The sequence below is a fragment of the Pelodiscus sinensis genome, chromosome 2 (assembly GCF_049634645.1).
Source record: "Pelodiscus sinensis isolate JC-2024 chromosome 2, ASM4963464v1, whole genome shotgun sequence".
Classification (NCBI taxonomy): Eukaryota; Metazoa; Chordata; order Testudines; family Trionychidae; genus Pelodiscus; species Pelodiscus sinensis.
The window spans coordinates 21,807,337-21,822,875 of NC_134712.1; the positions used below are offsets into that span (position 1 = coordinate 21,807,337).

At 42.3% G+C, this 15,539-nt stretch overlaps 1 protein-coding gene across 5 annotated transcripts in view; it reads right to left on the bottom strand.

Moving 5' to 3' along the window:
- The window catches only part of COL14A1 (collagen type XIV alpha 1 chain), a 183,665-nt gene that overhangs the window by 105,768 nt on the left and 62,358 nt on the right, over positions 1–15,539 (bottom strand). For all 5 annotated transcript variants that reach the window (XM_014580808.3, XM_006137507.4, XM_014580806.3 and 2 more), the window contains 4 exons: positions 11,074–11,219; positions 8,914–9,043; positions 5,679–5,818; positions 2,910–3,036 (listed from right to left, as the gene is read on the bottom strand). In XM_014580808.3, coding sequence (XP_014436294.2) covers positions 2,910–3,036; positions 5,679–5,818; positions 8,914–9,043; positions 11,074–11,219 — 543 coding nt within the window. The remainder of the gene's footprint in view (positions 1–2,909; positions 3,037–5,678; positions 5,819–8,913; positions 9,044–11,073; positions 11,220–15,539) is intronic.

Genomic DNA, 15,539 nt, shown 5'->3' on the forward strand with positions numbered 1-15,539 from the left:
AGGAGTTCTGTGTGTTCTCTCATTCCTCCCACTTCCACTCATAAATAGGGTATGTCTACACTACAGCGCTAATTCGAACTAACTTAGTTCGAATTAGTTAATTCGAACTAAGCTAATTCGAAGTAACGGATCCAGACTAAAAAACTAGTTCGAATTAGCGTTTTGCTAATTAGAACTAGCATGTCCACATTAAGTGGACCCTGAAGCGGGGTTAAGGATGGCCGGAAGCAGTGCCGGCAGGGCATCAGAGGAGGACTTAGAGCGTGGAGATGCTGTCTCAGGCTAGCCGAGGGCTGTGCTTAAAGGGACCCGACCCCCACCCCGGACAGACAGTTCTCAGGGGTGCCCCGCTTGCAAAGCAGTCCTGGCTTGGAGTGCCCTGAGTGCCCACACTAGGCACATCACAGCACTCGGCCATCAGCCCGGCTGCACTTACCGCAGGCTGCCATCTGGGGAGAGGGGGCAATTGGGGGGCTGCAGGAGAGCTTCCACCCCCAGAAGCCCGCAGAGCCAGCCCAGTCCTCCCCATCGGGGGCTCGTACCCCATTCCTCCCTCACCTCCTTCCACTTACCCGTCCGTAGCCCCCCTTCCTGATGTACAAAATAAAGAAAACGTGTGGTCAAAAATAGAATCTCTCTTTATTGAACAAAACTCGGGGAGACTGGGAAAAGGAGGTGGGAGAGGGGAAGAGAGAGGGTGGGAGAGGGGAGGGCAACTAAAATGATCAGAGGTTTGGAAGAGGTCCCATATGAAGAGAGGCTAAAGAGACTGGGACTTTTCAGTTTAGAAAAGAGGAGACTGAGGGGGGATAGGATAGAGGTCTATAAAAGCATGAGTGGGGTGGAGAGGGTGCATCAAGAAAAGTTCTTCATTAGTTCCCATAATAGAAGGACTAGAGGACACCAAAGGAAAGGAATGAGTAGTAGGCTTCAAACTAGTAACAGAAAGTTGTTCTTCACAAAGCAAAGAGTCAACCTGTGGAACTCCTTGCTGCAGGAGGCTGTGAAGGCTAGAACTAGAACAGCATTTAAAGAGAAGTGAGATAAAGTGATGGAGGTTGGGTCCATGGAGTGCTATTAGCCAGGGGGTAGGAGTGGTGTCCCTGCCCAAAGTTTGTGGAAGGCTGGAGAGGGATGGCACGAGACAAATGGCTTGGTCACTGTCTTCGGTCCATCCCCTCCAGGGTCCCTAGGGTTGGCCGTTGTCAGCAGACAGGTTACCGGGCTAGATGGACCTTTGACCTGACCCAGTACGGCCATTGTAAGCTCAGGGCTCAGGGTCGGAGGTCTCAGTGGACCACCTTGATTTTCATTCACACCTGCTCCTGGGTGGCCAGGCTGGCAGCTCTCCTGCCCTAGATGTCCACTTTCCTGTGCCTAGTGCGGAGGTCGTGGATGAGGTCCACGATCTCTGCACTAGACCAGGTGGACGCCCGCCTCTTGCAGACCAGGGCAGGCTCCCGGGAGCCGCCAGCCTGGTCCCGGGAAGAGGCGGAGGGCTGGGTGGCAGCGGGTGGCTGTCTTGAGCCGTGCCAGGTGCAGGGTCTGCTGGCTGGGTGCTGGCAGGCTTGCACCTGGCACGGGCACCGTAGCCAGCCCGTGCCCCTTTAAGGGCTCCGGGGCCAGGAGGGGGGCAGACGAGTTTCCCTGGTGTTGGCCAGAGTGGCCACCAGGGAAAGCTGGGAAGGGCTAGCCTCCCACTAGTTCGAATTAAGGGGCTACACACCCCTTAATTCGAACTAGTAAGTTCGAACTAGGCTTAGTCCTCATAGAATGAGGTTTACCTAGTTCGAACTAAGCGCTCCGGTAGTTCGAATTAACTTTGTAGTGTAGACATACCCATAGGCCCTCCATTTTATCTCCCCTGCCATGGCAAAGGGTCTGTGTCTACCTCCATTTCTCCTCATTCCCTCATGACTCCCCTCCCCTACCCCAGGGTCTGGCATTCTCTGCATACATCCCAGCCACTGCTCTCCCCAGCCCCCCTTGATGTCTTGCTTTGGAGACAAATAGTTCAATATTTTAAACTCCATTGGGAAGAGCAGAGATGAGTGAGGAGTGCTGTTATGCTAGACAGTAATGAGTGCCCTCAACCAGTCATTTCACTTATAGACAATTGCAGAGGTACTTGACATTGTGGCTGTGCTAAACAGATGATATGACTTCACTGTGCCTTCTCTTTTGCCTCCTTTTCATTTTCTAATTTTTCCAAAAATCAATAGAGTTCTGGCCACTCATAACTAAAACAGTCTCTGAAATCTTGGAATTGACCTGACGTATCATTCAAATGTTACCATGTTACACACAGATGGAGTAATGCCATAGAAGTGAGTGTATGATCTGGCAAACTCTGACAAAAAATTATTTTACTACTTTATTAGATATAAAGGGTACAAAATATTGCTGCTTCTGTAACCTTTAGTTCCTTGATCATACTAGTATTTTAATTATGTCATGGATTACTTATGTAAGCAATTGTTGAAGGACTAAAAAGTTTGTCATGAAAGAAGAATGCAGATGCTCATTTCCAGGTAATGAATGCAAACTCAGAATGATTTTACACAGCTAGATAAGAGATTACGCTATAGTACCTATTTTTGCAGATTCTGCTAAGAAATTTACATGGCTAAAAAAGAAAAGGTTAATTTTAGTTTAGTTCAGCAATTTTAGATTTACAAAGCCTTCCAATCCTGATATTTTTACTTAACATTGAGTAATCTGACAGCACAGATTCTACTTGGCTGCATTTTAGCAGAATGATGCTCCCAAATGTATAAAAAAGAAAAAAACACCCCAATAGCTTGAAATCACAGTTGGAGAGTGTCACAGGTACTGGTCTTGCTTTCCAGAAATGTAAGTGTAGATCGAAAGTGTTCTTGGAAAGCCTTCAAATATGCAGTTAGACTTACGTGTGGTAAAGCTGCCAGTCAGTGGTTCTGACTGTCCTTCCTCATAGAGGGAAAAAATGGCAACAGTATACTCTGTATGGGATGTCAGCCTTTTCAGGGTGTGTGTTGAAACACGACCAACTTCCACCTGCAGAATTCATAGTCACATACTAGGAGTACAGAAAACAAAACCCTTTTACATAATCAGTGCCTGCAACTCAACTGGCTAGTAATGGATTTGGACAGAGAATGCCATGCAATTACGTAAAGAACTACAAATTATATAATTATATGCAAAATTTACATTACGTAAGAAGGTAAAGTCAAGGCCATCAAATCCTGTTAAAAATGAGCTAGTCTAGATTGTAGCAAACTGTAGGAAACTGGAGGAAGGAAGAACACTTTATGTTTAATATTTGTCATAAAAAAATGTGTGTGGTGTTGCTATAGCCATGTTCGTCCTACAATTATAAGCAATACAAGGTGGGTGAGGTAATACCTTTTATGGCACCAATTTCTGTGGTGAAAGCTTGTTTCTTTCACCAACAGAAATCAGTTTAATAAAAGATATTACCTCACCCCTCCCAGTCTCTGTAATAAAAAATGACGACAGTTTTCTTTGGTCTTCAGCCAGAGCACATTTAACTAGGCATTACCGAGGACATAAACCCCAGAAAGCTGCATAAGCTGGCTATACATCAGGCCAGACTATTCAATGTCATGTCAGACCAGGGCACAAAGAACAAGACACAACTCAAAAGCAACCAAAGCAAAGTGGTAAGAATATATTGTCTATTTTATGAGAAAAAATAATTGTAGAGTAACAAACAGGTGGAGAAAAAACTGTATATCACCACACATTATAAATCATGCTCTCACCACATAAAATAAGCATATTACATTTCTATTCATCTGGGATGTTCACATACCAGGGTGATGAGTTTAGACAGACATTACAAACCTCAGAGATGTCCAGATTATAAATAAACTATGGAATGGGATCAGGTGAAGTTTGATTTATTGACAAACGATGAATACCAGGGAAAAACTACTCACAACTTTGCCACCCATGAATTATGTCCTCTTCCAAACTTGTGAGTAACCTGTGCTAGTTTAATATGGATATTTATCCCATTTGTAAAAAAAGGTCTGATAACTCTAAACTGGGTGGGGAATCTAAGGCCTGGGAACAGGATGGAGGCCCCGGTTTGCCTGGGTCCGGCCCTTGAGCCTCGGGGCTCCCCGCAGTATTGGGGAGCCCACACTGGTGAGGGATGTTTTTTTCCGTTTCTCACTTACGTACAGCCACCAACTGATTTTTCGGTGGGTCAGTGGCCCTTGACCCAAAAAAGTTTCCCCACCTCCACTCTACACAGTCATAGCCACCGGCTGATATCATAGGCTTTTATATATCTTATTTGTACAGGATTGGTCCCATTTACTGCAACCATTTATTTAAACTTCTTTCATATATTTGGGTTGATTTTTGTATTAAGATGCTTCATTCTATTTAGAGAGCCTGCTAATGGTCCTTATGCTGATGAAAACTATAAGGAATGCTCTTCTAGTTACAATGAAGATGTTGTCAGGCTGGAAAACTGAGCACAGGTTGAAACCCCAAAATCCAGGACTCTCTGGTCCAGCAACATCCATGGTCCAGCAGGGCCATGGTTGGTGCTGAACCAAAGAGCCCCAGAGACTGGAGCAACACCGGGGCTAGAGCAACACCAGTTCAGCCAGGCAGCATTCGGGGAGCCCCTGTGGTGCTGGCAGGGGAACCCCCGGCATCAATGGGGACAGGCAATGGCAGGGGTCCCCAGCCTTGGCTAGGGAATCCCTGGTATCAGCAGGGACAGGTGCTGGCTGGGGAGCTCCTGGCCTGGATGTGGAACCCTAACGCTAGTGGAGCCAGGTGGCTGAGAAGCCCCCACCCTGGCCAGGGAACCCCCAGCATTAAGGGTGCCAGGTGGTAGCAGGGGAGCCTCAGCTTTGGCTGGGGAACCCCCGGTGTCAGCAGGGCTAGGCAATGGCCAGGGACCTCCTGCCCCAGCCAGGGAACTTCCAGCATTAGCAGGACCATGTGGCTGGGGAGTCCTAGCCAGGAATCTGGAAACTCTCCAGTGGCAGCAGGGCCGGGATGACTGGGCAGCCTCTGTCGGGAAATCCCCTGGCTGAGGCAGGACTGGTGGAGGTAGGTGGCCAGAATCCCCAGCGGTAGCAGGGCCAGTCCTAGCAGCGAGGTGGAAACCGACAGGAGTTTTTGCTCCTGTTGCCCTCCCGCTGCGGGGACGGCGGGAAAACTTAAATCAAGATATGTCTACTCCAGCTACATAATTAACATAGCTAGAGTTGCGTATCTTAATTCAATCTTCCCCTTTAGTGTAGGCCTGGCCCAAGTCAGCTGGCATGGGCCAGCCCACAGGTGTGTGCCTGCAGTGTAGACATATCCTGAGAGTCCAAGTCTGAAATAGGTTGTTAAAGTCAAAGTGATATCCTGCCTAAAGAAAACATTCATAACTTATTCAGTATGAGCCAAATCCTCCTTCTGTTGGAACTTGATTGTTCCGTTTACTTTACTATGTGCACAAGGAAGGAGTGTGCACCCAGGTAAGGTTTTGCAGGATCTGATACATGTGTGTGTGATGCACTCTGAATACATGTTCTATATTAAGCATAATGTTCCATTCACAGAGCTTGAAAATTATATGTAAATCTTCTGTTACCACTTGAAGGATCTGATTTTGTTACAGACATTACACTTAAGAATACGGTATATTATTAACTGCTTACCTCATTGGTTTCTGTCCCATCAGTTTTAACATACATAATACGATAACCTTTTACTTTTTTGGAAGCAGGATCCCATGTAATCCTGGCAGTGCTATGTCCAATGTCTGAAAATCTCAAATTCCTGGGTGGACTTAAAGGCACTTGAAAAGAAATAATTACAATAATTAAAACAGGTCTGTCTTTTATTTCATGCACAAAGCACATCCTATCTTGACAGTTAACATGAAACATTTCATTTTAAAAATTATACTATTAAGCAATATGACTGACAATCTTGTATCTATACTTTTTTTAGTTTAGATCACTATTAAAAAACATAAGAACATATATAAATTTAACAATTGTGTAGTGCCATTGATTTCAATGGAACTGCATTTGTGCTTAAAATTAAGTATGTGATTTAGCAGCTTTGCTGATCAGAGGCTAAAGCACTGGCAAATAAAGGATACATCACTGCAGTTGAATATTGAATGGATAGAAATGGAAGAAATGAGGATACTGCTTGTTGCTGGATAGCAGAGTTGGATTTATACTATATAATATTTTTCCACCTGTACATTTGGATTTGTAAACTGATCTGTGTTAACTATGTCTCTACTCCATGTGTTTGTTGGTGGTAATGGAAACTTTTAAATGAATATTTGGCAGTTTAAAAAGTAGTCATCTAATCAAGAAACAGACAATGCTGGTTGATGTTTATAGCTAATCACACTGGGTATGTCTACATTTGCACCCTCTTTTGAGAGAAGGATGCAAATGAAGATATTCAAAATTGCAAATGAAGCCAGGATTTAAATATCCCACGTTTCATTTGCATATTTTCATTATGGCGCTATTTCGAAATAGCGCTATTTCAAAATAACAGACGCTATTAAGATGCGGTTATTTCTAGAGAAAAATCTTCTCTCAAAATAACCCTTATTCCTCATATAATGAGGTTTACCAGTTATTTTGAGAGAAGGGTTTTCTCTAGAAATAACCGCGTATTAACAGTGTGTTCTTTTGAAATAGCGCCATAATGCGAATATGCCAATGAAGCGCGGGATATTTAAATCCTGGCTTCATTTGCAATTTCAAATGTCTTCATTTGCATCCCTCTCTTGAAAGAGGGTACAAGTGTAGACATACCCAAAGGGAATTGCAAGTGTTAAATGCAAATATACCATAACAATTCACATATGGGGAATATTTGACCTCAAAATTCATTTTTCACATATATTTATGTTAGTGATTCTTAAACACTCATGCAAAAAATAAAAATAAAAGAATGGCAAACATGGTACATTCAAATGATTATTAGTGAAAATGTTTCCATTATTTGTTCAGCTCGAGTTAATACCAAACTTCATTAACAAATCCATTACATTACCTTAATATTTTACTAATCCAAACTCAAAGAAGACTAAATGTACACTGTACATGCTCACAGAATACTTTATTTGGGAAGTTTCAGGGCTGACGAAAACCTTTTTAATTTTGTAAAGACCTTAGCAAAAGGGGAAGAGGTTTCTAAGGTGAGAGGATAAGTGTATTCAGGATAGTTTATCTTCAGCACGTAAGAAAGTTAGGCAATAGCCTTCCATAGCTCAAATGGAACATCTAACCAGAAGTTTCACCAGTTCTTGGGCAGAGAGGGAGCTGACTACATCTAGGGTATGTCTAGACTACATGGCTCCGTCAACAGAGCCATGGAAACTAGTTTACCCGGCATAGGCAAAAAAAGGAAAAATAAGTGATAGGGTTACCCGGCATAGGCTGAAAGGAAAAATAAGTGATAGGGTTACAAAACAGAAAGGGATCCTACTTGTTGAAGCCCCATTACAACCTGTTATAAATGTGATCTGTTATAAACATAAAGAACAGAAGGACCTGCAAGAATTTCTACCTGGAGGCACATGCCCTCTTTTTAATTCCATTAACCAATCTCCCACCCACACGGGAGAAATAACAATGGTCCAAAAACAGCCACCTGGCCACTCACAGGCCACTTCCTGGTGTCTCGAGTATTATTAATTCTGGATCTCTTTGGTTTGCATTCCTCCATCATGATCCATGTGAACTTTACTTTCTTATAAGAGGGTTTCCCTGCCTCCTCTATCCTGTCACTGCATTTTTCCCTTCCATCCCCAACCATCTGATGTCTAACTGCTCTGTTAGCTACCTGCTCCAGCCTGTACAGTAGTCTGTGAAGAGCTATGTGCCCCAAGGTAATACATAAAAAATCACTAAATACATGAACTGAAGAAGACAAGTAATTAGTGGATACTAATAGTGTCTTCACAGCAATCAAAGCCTAATCTGGTTAGCCATTTTTATTTTAAAGGTGAACAGTCAGAATCTGGTTCAAGTGTCAGACTGAGAACAACCCTTACATGGGGACCAAAGGGAAAACAAGACATCTCTCTTCCCCCTTGTGTAGCCATGAGTACTGCTCACAAAAGCAGTTTCTGTGAGCTAGGAAGAGCTGACGCTATTCATTCCTGGGCTCTCTGGGAAACAAGATGCTAAAAAGGGAGAGAGAAAAGGGAGGGAAATGGCAGGGCAGCAGCATAAAACCACAACATAACCCTAGGTAATAATACTAACATATGGCAAGATTCTGCCACTTCACCTAGGCCTTGTCTACACTAACCCCTGCTGTTGATCTAATCTACATCACTTCAACTATGCAAAAAGCGTAGCTGAAGTTCATGTTCTTACTGTGGCACCTTCTGTGCGCTAAGATTGGCGGGGGATGTTCTCCCATTAATGCCAGCCACCATTCTTGTCCTGGTGGAGTACCAGCATCAACAGGAGAGCATTCACAAGTCAATTTATCATGTCTAGGCAGACACCATAAATTGATGGCCAGTGGATCGATTGCTGCAGCATCAATCCCCAGAGAAGTGGAGACAAGCCCTCATGCTGAGTAGTATCTTCCTGTGCAATTAGCTCCACTAAAATCAGGGGGGCAGCACAGGACACTACCCAAAAGTGTTAGAATCTGGTCAATGGAACATAGGCTGTTTCATGAAAAATTAAATACCTGGCCCTGTAATATATACTACTCTGTATTAATAAATAGCAGTCAGCATCAGGAATCTCTATAATTTGCCCAAACCAGAATGCACAATATCATCTCCTCTCAGTTAGTCCTCTGTACAGATAGTAAAATCTGAGATCTATTTTCAGACACACAAAGACTAGCAGAAGTTTTATTAATGTTGTATAGTGAATACAGATGTGTCTGACCTACATGTTGTTTCTTGTCCTGTCAGAGGATCACTAGCTTCTTCTCCAAACATCGCATAAACTGTGACTGTATATTCTGTGTTAGGCAATAATCCATCCAGCTGAATATCTGTCAAGGCCTCTCCAATTTTCATCTAAAAGTAATATGAATAACAGACACATTATTCCTAAACTAGCTCATGAGGGGGAAAAAATAAGCCAGTCGCATTTTTGCATAGGAGACAAGTATTTTCAATAGGACAGAGCATATTTTTATTAAGCTGGTAAATGCCATAAAACTGAATAAAAACAACAGGCTATAATGTGCTCATTTAGGCTCCAATTCAGCAGAGCACTTAACTTTGGCATACAATTAAACCTCTGAGAGTCAGTGGGACTTTTCATATGCTTAAAAGTTAAGCACGTGCTCAAGTACCTTGTTCAACAGGAACTTCAGAGCACTGTAGTTAAACTGGAAAAGAGTGAGGTCAAATCTTGCCCTGTGTTGACTCAAAAAAAGTTGTTCTGCTAGACCTGAGTACAGCACTTGGCCCAGTGTGAACAGGTTTGTTATTGCCTAGAGCAATGAAATACCTACAGTTGTCTAAAAGACAAACACCGCACAGGAAATGTTTCACATGAAGGTGGAGGGGATAAAAGCCAAATAAGCAACAACATAATCATCCTCTGCTGTAGCAGAACAAACAATCCTCAACCTCTCTTCAATATTCATCTATGCCTAAGAGATTGTTGGATCTGTATTTCAATGCAGTGGAAATGAATGGCTTCAAAATGACTGCTGAAGTGAGAATATTGCAGAAAGTGGAAAGGATTCTGATGTATTAATCAGAAGTCTGTCTACAGGCTGAGGCTTGGTTTTCCTTTTTGCTTTTTCAGGTGTGTACCATTTTCCCCTTAAGCTCCCTCAGTAGGTGCCACATTAACAGGAGCTGATTTATTTATTGAAAGATCTTTCGACAGGGCAAAACTCAGTTCTGCTGATGTCAGACAATTTTCAATGAGGCCCCATTTTCAAGAGGGCTACATGATCATAGCTATTCATTTTGCAAAGATCAGAAGTCTATGAGAATTCTCAGAGGCTGACTACACCCTTTCCAGAATGTTGCATGCACTTGCATGCTGTCAGTGCTCTTGCTTGGCTAGAGTCCTTATTTAAAATGCTCTTAATTTCACATACAGTCAATGGAGCATAAATACATTTTTAATTTTAGCCCTAAGATTGCACTGGCTCTATATTAGTGGTTTCCAAAAAACACTAGTATTTCTAATGACAACATAATATTCTGCCTATAATTTTACTACTCGAGAGCTGTACCTAAGTCTGTTGTTCTTGTTCTATTCAAAGTTATTCACATTTAAAATTAATCATTTTAGCTCTTCTAAAACTAACTTTAAAACACAAAAACAAATAAAAACCCTTTGACATTAATTAAAAATAAAAGTTAGAATTAAAACAAAGCATAGAAATGTCATATTTACTAATTGAAGATGATTTATTTTCAAAAGTCCAACTGTAAATAAAAAGACTAAAACTTCACATTCTTCTAAATCGACTTTTCAGAAAGATCAAGTCACTTGTGTTTTGGTTTCTTTTTTTCTGTTTGGCTGTGTCTAGACTGGCAAGTTTTTCCGCAAAAGCAGTTGCTCAGATTTGTTTTGCGCAAAAAAGTCCCAATCGCAAAAATGGCAATCGGGGCTTTTTTGAGCAAAAGCGCGTCTAGATTGGCATGGACGCTTTTCCGCAAAAAGTGCTTTTGCGGAAAAGCATCCATGCCAATCTAGACGCTCTTTTCCGCAAATGCTTTTAACAGAAAACTTTTCCATTAAAAGCATTTGCGGAAAATCATGCCAATCTAGACGTAGCCTTTGTGGTTTTGCCTTCATGCCATGATACAGTATTGCCTCATGAATTATTCCAAAAGACTCTCTTTCACTGAGCTATAACTTGTGGCATGTCTTATGCAGTAATGAAGTTAAATTTGAAAATACCGATGATTAAAAATAACTACTTGGCATTTAGTTTGCACAGAAAGTCAGTAACATGTATGGTACTTGAAAAGCAAGGAAACAGACAAGGTTTAAAGCTAAAGTCCATCTGACATTTTGTTTCTTAAATTTTCTGGTTCTGAATAACTAGGATCTAAAGGAAAACTAAAGACATCACCTCCTTTTCATCTGCTGCCAGTCCCTCCGTGAGGGGAGCATATAGGATCATGTAACCAGTGGCACCCATTACTGCACTCCATTTTGCTCTCATGCTGCTCTGTGATACATCATACAATTGCAGATTTGATGCCATAGGCAAAGCAACTGCAACCAAAAGAGGTACATTTGTTTTAGTTGCCTCTAAAAAACTCTCACTATCATTACATCAATTTTTTGACTATAGGGACACAAAGGAATGTAGTGAGGTAAACACTTGAAACACAGTTTGGACACAAAGGAATATAGTGAGGTAAACACTTGAAACAGTTTCACATAATTACAAAAGACAATAGAAAGATCTCAGAATTAGATGAGAAAAGAGCTATGCCATCCATCCTAGCCCCCAGACGGGGGTGAATTGTTCTTACAGGACATTTCTAGTGCCATGCCTCGGTCAGATTTTCAGTGCTACAAGAGAAGGATTTCTAGCTTCCCCTTGGGAGAATCCTCAAGAGTATAATAGATGTAGTTGGACCACACCACTCCAAGCACAGGTCCCATCCCACTTCTCTTCTAGATCTGCATGGGCATGAGGGTTGGCAGTACAGAGTGGGTAGTGTCACCATTAAGGATAAACTACATAAGCAGTTACATGGGCATTGAATTTTTAGGGTAGCTTTTGTCTAGCAATAATCTCCCCCAGATACAGCATGGGAGGTATATTCATGGTGAAGGGACAAGGTCAAGCACAAGATGGCTGGGCTATGTTCTAACCACATAGGGTTGTGCTTGGAGTCCTGGGTAGCCTTAATTAGTCCAGCAGCATGTATCTATGGGGATACGTAAATGTAAAGAAGGCGACAGTGATCCCACAGTAAGTGGTACAGCACATCAGAGGCCTGGTCTACACTGAAGGGGAAGGTTGACCTAAGATATGCAACTCCAACTACGTTAACTGCATAGCTGGAATCAACGTATCTTAAATCCCTGTTCCTACAGCAGGTGGTCAACAGGAGTAAACGTTCTCGTCACCTTCCCTTACTCCTTGAAAGGAGCAGGAGTATCAGCACCTACAGGGGTGCCCTCTGAGTTTGAGATAGTGTGGTTTTACTAGACCTGCTAAATCAAACCTGAGACGATTGACTACGGCAGTGTCGATTTTCCCTGTAACATAGACGTGCCCAGAGTGTGTGACTAAGTAGGCTGAACTAAGTCTCTAAATGGGATGAATATGTTGACACATAAAATTATGGCGGTACCACTGGAGCACAGCGCTAATCTGGGTCTCTTTTTAAAGTGAAAGTTCTTATTTAATTCTTCAGAATAGCCCTCTATTTTGTATTTATCCGATTGTCCGCATTTGTTCCTTTGGCAGGAATATATCCCAGTGCCTCTCTGCTGCTCTTCATGTCAGCACTAGGGCCCGCAGTAGTGTTATTAGTACAGTGAGTTGCTACTGGGCATAACAATTCAGCTCCCATTGGCCAGGAAGGGTGAACTGTGGCCACCAGGAGCTGCAAGCAGCTATACTTGTGGATGCTCAGGTAAACAAAGCACCTGGAGGAGCAATTATGGCTAACTCTGGTGAACAATGTCCAGCTTGAAGGCTGGTTATTGCCCATCTTGCCTTACGGTACCTCTACACTAGCTCGTTAGTTCGAGCTAGGTAGGGTAATTAGGACAAGCGGAGTTGCAAATAAAGCCCGGGATTTAAATATCCCGGGCTTCATTTGCATGTTCCCGGGCACCGCCATTTTAAAATCTCCCTTAGTCCGAACTCCGTGCCTGCGGCTACATGCGGCATGGAGTAGTTAGTTCGAATTAAAGATCCTAATTCGAACTACCGTTACTCCTCGTGGAATATTTAAATCCCGGGCTACATTTGCAACTCCGCTTGCCCTAATTACCCTACCTAGCTCGAACTAACTAGCTAGTGTAGACGAACCCTTAATCTCATTCAGGCTCCCATCATCTGACATCTTGCTCATCTACTGCAACATCCTTTTCTCTGGCCTTGACAAATACAGTCTTGCCCAGCTCATATCCATTCCGAATGTTGCTGGTAAGATCATTTTCCTAGCCTGTCATTTTGATAATGTCACCCCCTTCCTTGGTTCCCTCCACTGGCCCCACCTTCTCTATTGCACCAAACATAAGCTACTTGTCTTCACTTTCAAGGCCTTTCATGCCCCATCCTCACCCTCCCTACCATCTCTCAATCAATATGGAGCCATCGACTCTGGCCTCCAATTGGCCCATGATGCCAGTCTTCATTGGCCACTCATTACATTTTCAAACAAGCACTTTCATCCTTTCTCCCATGCTGTGCCTCAGGCTTGGAAAAAGTTTCCCATAAACATCCGCAAAGCTACCTCATTATCCTTCAAACTCCCTACCCCCTTAAAGCTCTCGTTTCCCATTATGCCTACAAAAAGTTGGATAACAGATAGGATGCTGGTGTGCTGGAACTCTTGTCCATCGTGCTGACAAATACTGTCTCATTGTTTCCATATAGTCCCTCATCTGTCCATTTCTATCTCTTATGTCTTGGTTTATACTTAGTTGTAAAGACAATCTTTTTGTTCTGGGTTTGTAACAAGTTTAGCACAAGGGGGTCCTGATCCATGACTCAGGTCCCTAAGTGCTCTGATAAAACAAGTAATAAATAATGAGAGAGACAGAAGAGGGACAAAAAGATAGGGAGAAAGAGCAAGTGCTTCTGTTATAATTACAAATGTTAAAACTTTAAGTGCATATTAGTTAATTTGCAGCAGGAGTAGACACCTAATAATGCTGCTAACTGAAAAAAATTAAATTAAGAGGAAATTTTAACGTACCTATAATAAATATAGGCATAAGGAAAGAACACATATTTGCAAGAATTTCAAACAAATATACATTTAATAGTTGTTTTGCATTTTTCAAAGTGACTAAAAGGCTCCTCTCTTACTTTTCTGTATTTTAGACATTGATAGCACGGAATATATTTACCTAAACATCACATTACTGTCAGGTCATGTTTAATGCTAGTTTTCGCATTTGTGGTTAATTTTAATCTATCAGAGTCACACAAGAAGGAAAAAAATGTAAAGTATAATTTTTTACAGATTTTAACTGGCATGGTGAAAAACATTTTCAAATTGCAATTATTTTGTTACCTGGAGTGATTAATACTTATACATTTCAGACTTTTAGTTATGACACTAAAAGACTCACTTATATAATGCTTGCAGCCATACCACCTTGGGCTGTGATCTGATCGGATCTCAGAAAAATAAGCAGGGCTGGGCTTAGTCAGAACTTGAAGAGGTGACTTCAAAGGAATACCAGGTGCAACAGGAAATGATGTTATTGGCTCAGTATGTGACACTCTTTCCAATGAATCAGAAATTAACCTATACCTAATATGGTGTTATGGAACACAGTGCTGCTAGAGATTCACTTTTTTTGGATGAAACAACAGGCCAAAGTTTTGAAAATATGTAACACAACCCCCATCAAATTTTTTGTAAATTTGTGAGTGTTAGCTTCGATTTTTCTGGCTGAATCCAAACTAGATAATTGCATTCCACCTAACTAAATTCCACCCTGTAGTTTCAACTGGAAAAGTGATTTTTCCCTTCCCTGTGTAAGGTCTGTCATATCGCTGGGAGAAAATGACAGCATTTGGGGTGAAAATATTTGAATTAAATAAAAATTATGTTATATGACTTAGAGCAGGACCTAACCCTCCAAGTTACTTATATGGCCCCCATTGAATATCTGACAGTGTTACATGTATTTATCCTTACAACATCCCTGTGGTAAGGAAGTACAATTATCACAGATGGGAAACTGAAGCACAGAAAGTCTATGTCACTTCCCAAGGTACCTTTGGAAGTCTGTGACAGAGCAGGAAATTAAACACTGGTCTTTCCAGTCTCAAACAGTCCTCTGCACTAAGAATGTTAAATAGCAGTTAGTAAGCTAATTGAGTAGTGAATGGAAATTCCATTCACTACTCATTTAGTCAGTAAGAGAGTTCGCTGTGGCTCTGCTTTTTAAATTTAGTAAGAGCCACCAGGCCCTGACTACATTTAAAAGACAGAGCTGCAGCGGTCTGGGACCAGGCGCGAGCTGGGACAGTTGAGTCCCGGTTTGCACTGGGTCTCCCACTGCACCTCTGCCTCCCTGCAGAGATGGTGGTAGGCGGAACCAGCTTTTAAGCTGGCTCCCCCCAGCACCAGCTCCTGATCCCCTCACTTGCTGCCTCTGTATCAGAGGCAGCAAGAGGGGGGTGGGAGTGAATAGCCAAGTAGTGACTCGACTAGGGTACATCTAGACTACAGGCTTTTGTCGACAGAAGTTTTGTCGACAGTATCTGTCGACAAAGCTTCTGTCGACAAAGAGCATCTAGACTACATCCAGTTCTGTCGACAAAGCAAGCCACTTTGTCGACATGACAGTGTAGACGCAAAGGACAGTGTAGATACAATAATGCTTTCT